Raw genomic sequence first — 12932 nt, 5'->3', positions numbered from 1 at the left:
TGCTTTGAAAACATATACGACCCCATAATGATTTTCTGCTGCAGGAAGGTTAATAAGCATTGCATTCTTCTCTGTAAACGCCATTGTTATTCTTGTCTTATCTGTGGTATCTTAATCTTCCTCTCATTGTTTACCCGTCGCATTTGAAAAGGCTCAATTACAAAAAGAAATCGCTCTTTTGTCAGTCAAAATATTTACACGCTGAGATTGCACTGAAAATATCCACAAAATCACAATTACAACGATGTGACCTAAATATAAAAACATAAAGTGCTGAATAACTGGACTAGTTAGAATCGTGTAAAGCAATAATTAAACCATTATGCGTTAAAAAAAAAAAAAAAAAAAAAACGTTTTTCAATTGTAATTGTGAATCAAATATCTGATTAATAAATGCGTAGAAGAGCAAGACTCCCTCATTTATCTTCTTTGCAATAACTGCCTAAATCAGGACTAAGACTAGGACTAGTAAGAGCTTTCTCCTTTCCCCATAGTTGTGTTTAATCATGCGGGGCAGTGTAATAGAGGTCAGCGCATTTAGTCCGAGATGTCATCTCAGTTGACCTGTGCGCAATAACGCAATTCGGAGAAGGAAAATAAACCGAGGAAGAGAAGTGACCCTTTACGAGCTGCTCCCCTCGGTTACGAGGGGCTTTGCTGAGGGTGTGTGTGTATGTGTGTGTGTGTGTGTTAGGTGGGGGGTGTTTAGTTTGTTGTGGCTTCAGTCAGTGTATCGCTTGCAGGTGATGCCAGGACTAGATAAGAGGTCGCCGATCCCTGCGCCCTGTCTAGACCAGCTTCTGACTCAACCAGAGTAACTGGACTGACTGAGGACAATTTACAGCAGATTTTTGCCCCCGAGATAGTAAATGACCACTGGTCTTTTTTTTTTTTTTCTTTCTTTTTCTTTCCAGCTGCATAACACTGCCCGATAGAGAGGGGCGATAAGCGCGCAGAGCCCTCAGGCTTCAGGCCAACTTCATTTACGTTGGACGAGACAAACAACATATTCAGTACCATTCAAACGAAAGCAGCTTTTTTTTCCCCAAGCTGTGTTCCTCAGACACCAACCAAAAGTAGGCTTTGTGTTTGTTTTTCACGCTTCACAAATCAGAAATTACGCAGTCACAGGAATAACGACAAACGAATTAATGCATTTAATCCGCGTTATTTTTGTATCAAAACCATAAAAACGGTTGCTAAGGTCCATGGATTTTTTTTTTTAATAAATAAAATTGTATTGGCTTGCAAAAGCAAATGCACATTTAATAATTTGAATGCTGTGCAAGCAGAAAGATTCGTCACGCAATGTATGTATTTATTTTTATTTATTTTTATCAGTTAATAATCCCTTAACGAATCGCTCTCCTAACAATAAATAATATAACAATAATTTACTTTTTGTTCGAGAAGCTCAAACAACCTGTATCCTGCCCTTAAGATAAAGTTTTGTTTTTTTTACAACACGAATACTTTGCAGATTATCATGCTCTGATCTTTAAGACAAAAGAGTCAACTGGACTCTATACAACGCAATAAATGTATCAAAAAAATTCTCATGTTGAAGAAACAAGACACAATATGATCACAATGAAACTGCAGTGTCCGTCTGCATGGACATGGGAACGTTTCCACTGGATTTCTGAGGGGAGGCTTGTTGTATATCCAACGGGAGGTCTCTTCTGTACAGCTTCTTTCTCCGGATCAAGTCATGCAACAATTGTTCGGCTTAGCTTTTGTCGATGAATTCTCAAAAAAAAAAAAAAGGAAAAAAAGGGAAAAACTCGGAGTCGGTCGGTGTAGTTTTTGTTTTTGTTTTTTTTTTCCATGTCGTCCAGGTCAGAAAATAAAGTAAGTTTCCCTGTAGTTTGGGCGATGTGATGAGCTGGTCACATGCAGGGGGGAGGCCGGGATCATGCTGCAACTGTCCTTGCAGGAGGGGAAGGGGGTGGAGAGGGGGACGTGAAGTCCTGGAGGGGCCCCGTTTCACGTCTCCACCGGGCTGGGTACCATACTGTTCGGGGTGTCTGGTAACTGAGAGGACAAAGAAGTCACGTCGCTGCCCGAGGAATTCCCGAGAGAGCCCGATTCAGAGAAAGACACCTGAAGAACCGGGAGACAAGGTGTTAAAATATATCTACTCTTACTGCGAGTCACACCTTGAGCATGGCGTCAAATCAAATAAATTCCCCTGCATGTGCATGCATGCACTGCATTCACCTATGCAATAAAGTATTTTTTTTTTTTTAAATGCCGTTTTTGTGCAAAATGCAGGTATCAAATGGATATTACTTATCACTTTTCCGCTGACTCAGCAGTCGTCAAAGTGCTTTGCATTGCTCACCATATTCATACACACAGTCATGCTCAAATCATTCAGTGGGAGCATTCTGGGGTGTCTTGCTCAAGGACACTTCAATATATGGACAGGAGAAGACAATGCAATGGAGCCATCCAAATACTGACAGTCGTAGCTGCCCCATGTTGCACGAATTATCAAAGATCTTAACGATAAACATATAGTAATAGATTTGATGTTCAAGTGTGTATTTTTTATGGGAAGCACTTTGTTCTGTAATTTACGTCATGGACTGTGCTCTCTGAATAAATCTTATTGTTTTTTTGCTAATCGAACACACACACACACACACACACACACACACACACACACACACACACACACACACACACACACACACACACACACACACACACACACACACACACACACACACACACACACACACACACACACACACACACACACACACACACACACACACACCAGTTGTTGGAAGGCTGGCTGGTCCAGGTCGCTCTGCAGGGCAAATTCACTCAGGGCTTTCCATGGAGGCTGGTAGGTCTGAACCTCCACTGGGTTTCCCTGCACAGTGCTCTCATGCCGGATTGGACTTCCAGCCACAAGAGGTGTCCCCGTGAGGCCCTGCAGGTTCTGGAATTATTTACAAAATCACAATGCATGAGACATGTCTATGTAGTCTGCAATAAAACAATTGTCTTTCAAGTGATACTATTGAAATAAGATTGAGAAAGGTTTCTGGAGGCACGCTTGTTTTCATTATAATATCAATTCTGAAATCGCAGAACAGCTGTTTTTCATTCAAATGTTTCCTTTGGTTAAAGCCAAGATCAGCACAAGCTTTTTTAGAATAAAGTCATAATGCAGATCGAGCATGCTTGCAAAGGATGTTTACATCTTTTAGGTCAAGCAAGTGAAGCCAAAGCAGTTGATTCATTATTCATTGACTTAAAGTTTAAATACAGCATAGCACTGCATCTAACAGGAGAGCTGCACCCCGTCTCAGTCCAAGATAACTCAGTAAAAGATAAGATTACAAAATGGCAAATTCATAGGATTAATCACTGCTGGTCCACAAAATATTATACCTGGCAATCTTGTACACTTTTCCCATTAAAAAAAAAAATCCATGTATTTTTATTTAAAAAAAATTACAACACAGTATTTTTTTGTTTTTGTTTTAACAGGCTGTCACTATATATATATAAAAAAACAATATGCATCCAGTTTCACACAAATAAAGTTGAGTTGACATTGTGTTTTGTAGGAATTGTAGAGAGTAATCAAACAGGTCAAACTTACGAAGATGCTTACAGTCTTATCACTGTGCTGCTGCTGCTGGAGCTGCTTCATGAGGATGGACTTCTTCTTGTCTTTGCAGCGCTTGTTCTGGAACCAGACCCGGATTACCCGGGGGCTCAGGCCGGTCATCTCCACCAGCTGCTCCTTCATCAGAGCGTCCGGCCGCGGGTTGGCGTTGTAGCAGGTCCGCAGCGTGTGCAGCTGCTTCTCGTTCAGCACCGTCCGGACCCGCGTCGTCTTCTCGGACGGCTTGTGGACGTGGTTTCGATGCGGGGCCTGCCGCACCGTCACCGGGTCTGCTGGGGCGCAAAGAGGCGGTAAGTCCCGGTGTGACACGGCCACGACAAGGCCCACAGAAAAACCCTCCAAGTCTCGAACAGAAAATACTCTGAAGCTCACACTCATTCACTCCAGACTGCGCTGTTTCATTAGGAAACCTCAGCGATACTTCAGCCCAAGAAATTTGGGAAGAAGAAGGAAGAGGGAAGTTGTTTTTGATTTCATCCAAATTCTCACGTGCTCTTTCAAACATTTATACTTGGAATGCAAAGAGAAACATTAAGAGGCGAAAACTGAATCAATGTGTACATGAGCGCACAATGATTTTAAAGGTATATCTGTCTTACGCACGTTGTAACAGTGTAGCGTGAATGTGAACCCTCCCTGTTAAGGCCTGTTTCACTACTGTTTTCATTCTTAGTTTAAAGTTGGTGAATTGGTTTCTCCTGCCACTTTCTTTTTCCTTGCTGTCTGTCTGCTGGCAGTCAGCTGCTCGGTGCGCACACACGCTCCGCCGCAGCCAAATACCAGATTATTGAGATAATGGCTGCAGAGCAGGTTGCCGCTAATGAGATCAATTATAAAATCAGCCCATAGACAGGTGGAGGCGCACACACTGAGCTGGATTATGAGGCCGGGCAAAGAAGAGGTGTTCAGGTTTTAAAGTCTTGAAGCGTTTTTGGTTGTTGTTGTTGTTGTTATTTTTTCCCAAAGAAACTCTTAATATCGTCGACTCTTTTTCTCAAGCACAAGGTATATTTTGCCCTATATTTATATTGAATGCCAATGTAAAATAATAACAACAACATTATTATTAATAATAATAATAATAATAATCATAATAATAATAATCATAATAATAATAATAATAATAATAATAATAATAATAATGAGGAGGATGTAGAGGAACTGACCTGCCAGGTGCAGCGGTCTGTTGGAGTGGATGTGTCCGGGGCTGATGGGGCTTCCTGCGGAGCTCCTCTCCAGCAGCAGGCTGTGGTCCGCCCGGCACAGAAGCTCCTCTTCCCGCAGGGAGAACTCGTCTCCCGGCAGGAGTTGTCTGCTGCACACCGAGCACCGAAAGCACTCGATGTGGTACACGTTATCCCGGGCTCTCATCACCAGATCGCTGCTGCTGAAGCCCAGGTTGCATTTTGCGCATTTTATTCCAAACAGCCTGTTGAGAATGAAAGTTATTGAGGAAATATATTAAATTCTAAGGAGGGAAAAAAATAAAGACACTGAAAAGAACAGTGTAAAATATAAGTCAAGTTATTCATTGTATTTTGTTGTTGTAGAACGAACAAGAAAAAATAGATTTCCTTCATTTCTTTTTGAGTCAAATATGATATTTTTGTGTTACAAATGTATTAATCTGCTTTTTTGCCTCTTTTAAAAGGAAGTTACTAGAATTTAGGTGGTGCCAAAATTGCAAAATTCTCTTCCCAAGAATACATAAAAATGTAAAAATATATATATATATCATTATGTTTAAAAAAAAACAAAAAAAAAAAAAACAGGTCTGCCAGTATAGGAAATCTTTTCAAATTCCTACCTTACATAATCTCTTTTGCAGTAGGTTTTTCCGTCCCGGACGAAACAAGTGCAGGTCTCATCCAGGTACTCCCGGCACTCTGCACACTTGAGGCAGGCTGCATGCCACTCCAGGTCGGGAGAGACTCTCAGTATGTACTGGTCATGGATCTGACTTCCACATCCTACACACATCGCGAATCCTGGCTTCTCTGCAAACAACCGAACCCACAGTCTTTTAACCATAAAACGCAGCCGAGAGACTAACAGCTGCAGCTTTTTTTAATGTTTTTAAGACATTTTTGCAGACTCATGTAACAACTGCAGCATTTTCCTAAAAGCAACACGCGTCATTGTTTCGTTCCTTTAAAAAAGAAAAAGAAAAAAGAAGCTATTTTCTAATGCAAAGCAGCACAAATGAATTCTATCCAATATCTCATGATAAATGATAAATAAACGTAGTCTGGTGATCGGCGCGCAGCTGAGTGTGTCCTGAAGAACCACTGCGACGAAATCCAGATCTGCCCCCCTCAAACTGCGGCGACCAGCCGGGATTACTTACTTTTGGAATGATCCCCCATATCACCCAAGAAAGAAGAGCTGAAAATAATATCCACCATACAGGACGGATAGAGGGGCGTGTGGTAGGCGCAGAAAAGATGTGAGGAGACGACTGGCCCTTCGGCTGCCTCCCTGATAACTTGTGTCTCTCCGGACTGGAGGGGGCCGGAGAGGCTGCGGGGTCCCACACGCCTTGCCAATGACGTCATCACGTCATCACCGGACTCTCCAATCGCCCTACTGCACCCCCCCCCCCCCACCCCCACCAACCCGCAAAAAAAAAAAAAAAAACATCCGATGAATTTATGTCTCAGAAATGTGCATGAGAAATGTACTAACATGTTGGAATTATTTAAACTTTTTTTTTTTTTTTCAGTCTTAAGACAAAATAAACAATTTTAATGGCGATACTGGTTAATGGTGTTTTTATCATACTACTTGACATTTTCAGTCCGAATGAACTAACATTTTGTTTAGTAAAGAAATAATTTAGAATAGGGCATCGTATGGGTCACATTCAAGTCAACACGTCTCCTGTGCATCATTTCCACACAGTTCAACAGGAAAGAGGAATGTTCCACTCATCCTGCGTTTTAGTCTCGGATCAAGTGGATTTATTTTCATTTTGATCCTCTTTAGTCGATCTTGTGTACCAGCAGATTTTTTAGTTTTTAACTAAACTTGGGAAATGATAGATCAGGTCTGGTGATGTGAATCTATCAGGGGGGAAAACTATCAAACTAGACTTGTTTGTTTTCTAAAATGTGTGTTTAAACCAAAACGATGCATATTTATGATTGTTTATGGAAATAAATCCTGGACAGTGAGCGCGATACACTTCACTCCTCCTCATCTTTTCGAAAACAACGCCATCTACTGGCAGACAGTAAGAAGTGTATCGTTTGGAGGGCGATGGTAAAGTGGTTGTTCATTGTATTGTTAATCTACTGCTATTCATGTAGTGTTTTGAGTCCGTTATCCACCCCTCAGCTGTTAATTTCACTAAATCAAACATGATTACTAAGATTAATTTCTCCGAAGTCTCTAAATTCAAATCAATCTTTGTTTTTTTTTTGTTTTTTTCAAAAGCTCCATATATCATCTCCACTTGGTTTGTGAAGTGACCACATACACAATATGGTTTAAAAAGAAGATTATAGAAAATCTTATAGAAAAAAATATTCAGTCATGGTTGTTCCTTTTGCAAAGTATTTTGCTTACGTTAGTGTGTACATAAAACTTTTGCCAGAGGGCGGCTGGAAATAGAGACCGATTAACGTTTTTTTGCGATTTGTAATAGTTTTTTCCATAGTTGAGTTATTCATAGCTACTGGAGCATAAACAGGGATGTAAGTGGGCTAAATGTTCTGAGCAATCACACTCAAAATACTTGTTGGGTCTCATTATATTTGTTTATACTTATATTTACTTTTAGACAGAAAAAACCCACTCATTTTTGTCTTATGAATTTTAATATAAAAGCTTTTCATAATTCTGACACACTCACATTATTGTGCCAAATCAAATATTCAGATTATTTTATGCATCTCATTGTTGTCAAGCCTCTAAAAGGTCTTTTTCTTCCTTTTAATAAGTCTAATCAGAGATTGTTCAATAGAACTGCAGCTCTCAGATCTAATGGCATTTCAATTGAATTAGGTTGCATCAAACTTAATCTTAGTTATTTTAATACCCCCTATATTGATTCTTATTCCTGGGCTCCACTTTGCCCTGTTTAGTAGTAGACACAAGGTGTCGTATGTGATTTATTCAATCTGACTGGCTCACCAGCGTCAGTCACTTTAAATTGCACTATAGATATGATGTGCTCCAGAGAGAGCAGCCTCCTATTGAAACCTCCTTTGTTCATTATTTAATAGAGACCGGAATCAAATTGAAACTTGTTGAACACAGGGAGAACATGCAAACTGCCCCAATTCTTCTCTCACTGAGTCACTACTTTGTGGTCCTACAAGAAGAACTGAAACTGTTGTGTTTCTCCCCACAGAGCCCGGCAGACGTCACCGAGGTCGATGCTTGAGGCGCTTTTGTCAACGCGACTTACTCGTGTCATGAGCATCATAAACAATAATGAACTCATAGGAAAAGTGATGCCAGTCTGACATAACCTTTAATGCTTTCTTTGTAGCAATTTGGCTTCTCTGTATTTACATCCTCCCTTTCATGATCCTGGGATTTTAGAACCAAAACAAACACAAATTCAAAGAGTGTAACTTAAAAAAGTAACTAAAAACTCAACTTCCTCTAAAATGGACCAATGAAATCTACTTTAAGAAATATAAAGCTCAACACAAAGCGCAACATATATATATATTTATATTTATTGCATATGTGGAGGTGAGTTTTAAACCAAATTAAAATTAAACCAAGATAGTGCAAATGAATCATAATAATGAAATGTAAATAGAGCCTGATTCACCTTGTCGAGGCAGGTATTGTGTACACTGCAATTAATCTTTCTGTCTTTTAGCAAAGTTTTGGTCATGGCGCTGTGGTTTATTAATGCACAATGTTTCATATACTGTGTAATTCACAATGTGAAGTGAGAAGCGTATGATGCTAGACGGAGGACTGGAGTGATTGGTACACTCGCCGTCTGGCTGACGCTGCAGGTCAAGGGTTAAGTTTATGAGTCTTTCATTCATACATCCACAACAAGGAGACAGGAGCGATCACATACGGCATCATTGTTTGTGACCTGTTAATGACTGCGAGATCTGGGGCAGCCATCCCAGTTGTCACTCTGGCATAAAAGCCTCCCAGAAGAATCTCTAATCACAGTTTGATGGGGCCCATTAACCTCATGAAATATATATGTGTGACTGAACTCATCCACTTAAACTTTGGCAACAGCCAAATGTTCTTGTTTGGAATTCAAGGGGGCCTTCCCAGGCCACATCGCTGAAGTTTTCACAGTGACTAGTTTTCTTCGGGATGCTTCGGGGCTATATGGCGCGATGCCTCTATTGTCAGACCTATAAGTAATTTACTATGGCCGTCGCTTCCAACTCCCTCAGCTGGATTCAATTGAAGTTGTGCCAGTTTGTGTATATCTATTGAAGTGTCTCAATATTCTTTCAAAAAGACATTTTTATTACTGTAAATATATTAAATCATTTAACGCATGCTGCACACAGAGGTTTGTGAAACTCAAAATGCTTCACTGAACAATGACACCGGGATAATGAGAGCAAACAAGAGACACTATTGCAATTGAGGAAAGGAAAAGTGGATCTAAAATATCTTTTCAGAAGATGGAAAAAAATTAAAATAAATAAAAAGTACAGTAAAATTGTTCTTAAAAACTGAGATTAAATACTTAAAAATAAAACATGTTTGGGGGTTCAAGAGAAATCGTGACATAGTGAAATAGAGAAAGATAAATGTAAATCAAATACTATTTTCTTTCAAATGAAATCCATTGTTAGGAGGCATGTTTTACACTTTCATTTAAATATTCAATAATTCTACTTGCCCTCAGATCGTCAGGCCGTCAGTCTCAGAGACACTTCAACAAAACTCTTCACTTGTTTTTTTACTATATTCTGTACCATCTCAGGCAACAGTAAGAATCAAACTAAAACAGAATCAGTTGTGAGTTTTTTTTATTGAATATAACATTTGCATTGAAGGCTGCTGTTATGCTCTAAAGATATCAACGCATTTCATTTAGGAGCATCATATACTAGCAGCTGAATAGACAAAAGTGTCTGGAGTGCTGCATTTTTTAGTACTTCTAATTCCACCATGTTTAAATTAGTCCAGTTAAATGTACCTGTTTACTCCTTGACACGTTCGAGCAACATTTAGACTTCCTGAAACGTAGTTAATGGTTAGTTTAGAGACTCTGAATGATTTAATAGAACCGGTAGCAACTTGTATTTAAGTGCTTCCAGTCCACTCTTGTGTCCAGAGTCAGCCCAAAGTGAAATTAATACAAGCACTTAAGTTCTAAGACATTAAAAATTGTGTATCAATTTACAAATCATTTAGTAAAAGACTTGCAAAAGAATTTTTCCCCCAAAAATATGTATTTTAAACATTGAATCATATTCTATCTCACAGTAAATAGTTTTTTTTTTTTTGTGTCACAGCAGTGATGTTATGTCTGACTGCACAGTTATTTATTTTGTGACAAGCCCCTATGAAATGCTTCTGCTTAAAAAAAAAAAAAAAAGATCACATCTGCATGCAAGCGAGGCCGTTCTGAGAGGGGAACCATGTTGCAGATTTATAATTCATAATTCTTCAGAGTTAATGCAGTATTCACACGATAATTAGTATTAATTTTTGATTGGTGCCTCAGGGTCGCCCTGCATTGTTGGGCTGAAGAACCTGTGCCATTATTACCTTATTAGTGTAACTGTCAGCCGCCTGCTTTATTTTACAAATGCACATCTTGTATTTTATTATCAGCTGCGCTCATCAGCACAAAGCGGCAATCTTGTTGCTTATCAGGAGCTTCAACAAGAGGCTGTGTCACTTAAACGAGGGAAGAGGCAGCTCTTTCTTATACCAGTCAAAACAATGCTATCACTTAATGTGTGATGCCTCAGCAACCTGAAATAACATGCTGTGAAAAAAACGTGCTTCAGTATTGTATATATACTAACGTATGAAGAGTTTGATTATGTTTTACTATAAAAACATTAATTAAGAATATAATTTATCCTCCTAAAATTCTTTATTTTGTTTTGTGTGGTATGTTTGGATGCAGTGTGAAATGCAGCACTTATTTGTAAAATCTTAAATCACCAAAATGTTCTTTTTTTTTACTACATTGACAAGGTTTTTCATTGAGCCTTTCAATATAATTGGTCTCCAGTTCTCAAGCTGCACATGTTTGTTCCACAACAAGGAGTTATTTCTGGATGAATAGAATAGAATAGAATAGAATAGAAATATTTTATAAATCTCAGGGGAAATTCTTCATGTCCAACTTCCAAATGTTTTCCACATCATACGATATTATTGTTAGCAGCTGTTTAGATCAATCGACTTTAAAAACCAAGATCTCTTTTGAAAAGACTGCCACTGTCCTCACTGTTACACGATTTGTGCTGTCACTTGTTTTATATCTGATTACTTTTCATTGTGATTTGTTCATAAAACACACTGAAATTGTTGATATAGAGAACATCTATATGGTAATCGCTGATTATGTAATGTCCTTTATTATGTTATCAACCAATGTTATATTTTTTTAATCAATTGAAACAGCTGAAAATGTCTTACTTATAAGAATACCGACTGAAGATTAATCAGTGTTTTCGATCATGAATTTATCAGTAGTGTCGTTTACAAAGAAGCATTATGCACACACTCGCTTTGAGCAAGTTGACTGAATGTAATTGATTTTGGGATTCTTGTTCATCAAACACTATAGAATAATGAGGACTGGTAGTAAGCGATTACTATTTAAATCTTATCTGTAACAAAATGGGAGTTTTGCAACCTGAAGGATGTGACCTGAATATTTCTTTGAATGTGCCGGCTGGGTAGTTGAGCACAACGTGCAAGGTTCTGTAGGCATTAGGTCTTTGTTTCCTCGGTAGCACTCTGCCTCCAGAACAGCTGATGAACTTCGCTATGTCACAATCTGCCTGTTTTTTGTAAAGCACTCATGTTCTCACACCTGAGGGAAGCATTTCTGTGTGAAGAGGAAGGTTTCAACCTCACTTTGGGGTATTTTATTAACAGGACAGCAGGTGCACAACTCTCTGACCCGCTGCCTCCACCAGCTGTGTGTGTGCGTGTTTGGTGAGTGTGTGAGAGCATGTTGAGACCAAATGGCAGGCAGCCCAGAGCTCTGGGAAAACTGATCGAGCTTGCCAAATCGACTGGCGACTCTGGTGAACCAAAAATCCTGCCTGCTGCCGCTTTCGAGCCACGGGAAACTTTAAAAAAGCTGTTTGTGCGCAGCTTTATGCTGAACGCAAAGAGGCCTGCTTTTTTTTCTCCACTGAAAAAAAGGCCCACCAGATTGACAGTGCCTTTCATACTGTATTATCCGGCCTGGCTTTTAACTCCAGGAGAACTGTGTTCACAAATTGATGCTCTGCTCCTTTGGGGCTGTAGCTGAAACATTAAATTGTACTGAAATATTCATATGTGAGTGCATTTAGCTGAGAGCAATTGATGTGCGACTCTCCAGAGGCCACATGGAAATGTTGCAGGGTCCCGGCACGTGCTGGCAGACACCCTGAGCTCCGGCCCGGACAGTGGTTGTGATTTAGCCGAGGTTACTGCAGCAGACTTAAGTCGAAGGCTTCAGGATGTTGACGCGTGCCACGGTGGTCAGCGATACTGCAACCTATCTGGTAGCCCACACACAAGCTGGCAACGTTAAACATATTTGATGTTTTCAGGCAGAAGAAAAGAGCAAGAAAATTTTTTACATTTCCTGTCAAATGCACCACACAATGGCAATGAAGGAATTTTTTTGTAATTTGCACTTGTATTTGCACAGAAACTTGTTCCTCGTCAGTTAACGGCAATGACGCGAGGACAGAAACTGAAATGATCATGTGAACGTTCAGTCTAAACACATCAGAATATGATGACATACACTGCTTCAATAAACCACGCAAATTGTTCCAGTTGTCATACAGATGCATTTTCAGTTCAGCTGTGGTTTTACTGAAGAGGCAACACACATTAAAGGATGGAGATAAGAACAATATCAGCCACAGGAAACTGTTCAGAATTATTTTAGAGATCAATGCTACTTTGTCATAGTTTGAGCCTTATACCTTGGAAGGTTTTACGTTACAATCGTCACATGCGTACGTCAAATTGAATTTTAATAGTCCACCTATAGCATTTTTATGGAATCCGCAATAATAATAAGAATTTTTATGAACTTTCTGTAAAAGATTCAAATAAATATGAGTTGTTGTTGTTGAGGGCAATTTAA

At 39.4% G+C, this 12932-nt stretch overlaps 1 protein-coding gene across 2 annotated transcripts; it reads right to left on the bottom strand.

The window, feature by feature from the left end:
- Nucleotides 1-910: 910 nt before the first annotated feature.
- LOC308106413 (insulin gene enhancer protein ISL-3) lies at nucleotides 911-6146 on the bottom strand. Of its 2 annotated transcripts, none has more exons than XM_080458118.1 (6): nucleotides 5997-6146; nucleotides 5457-5646; nucleotides 4816-5078; nucleotides 3623-3918; nucleotides 2786-2953; nucleotides 911-2103 (listed from the first exon to the last, which is right to left on the bottom strand). In XM_080458118.1, exons 1-6 carry the CDS (start codon nucleotides 6052-6054, stop codon nucleotides 1987-1989), a joined length of 1092 nt encoding a protein of 363 aa, XP_080314244.1. In that variant the 5' UTR covers nucleotides 6055-6146; the 3' UTR covers nucleotides 911-1986. The 2 variants fall into 2 exon arrangements, with proteins under 2 accessions (XP_080314244.1, XP_080314245.1); XM_080458119.1 differs by having other exon boundaries at nucleotides 3635-3918.
- Between the last annotated feature and the right edge of the window lie 6786 nt (nucleotides 6147-12932).

Source organism: Lipophrys pholis (assembly GCF_963383615.2).
Source record: "Lipophrys pholis genome assembly, chromosome: 2".
In the NCBI taxonomy this organism is placed as follows: domain Eukaryota; kingdom Metazoa; phylum Chordata; class Actinopteri; order Blenniiformes; family Blenniidae; genus Lipophrys; species Lipophrys pholis.
The sequence above is the reverse complement of the archived record's forward strand: the minus strand, read 5'-3'. Positions and strand labels throughout refer to the sequence as shown.

What these genes read in the sequence shown, in the direction of transcription:
- LOC308106413 (XM_080458118.1), bottom strand. Translation starts at nt 6,054, where the DNA reads ATGGTGGATATTATTTTCAGCTCTTCTTTCTTGGGTGATATGGGGGAT. An exon ending in TATGGGGGATCATTCCAAAA is followed by an intron (nt 5,647 to 5,996) that starts GTAAGTAATCCC and finishes GGTTGTTTGCAG; the next exon opens with AGAAGCCAGGATTCGCGATG. An exon ending in AGCCAGCCTTCCAACAACTG is followed by an intron (nt 2,104 to 2,785) that starts GTGTGTGTGTGT and finishes CCGGTTCTTCAG; the next exon opens with GTGTCTTTCTCTGAATCGGG.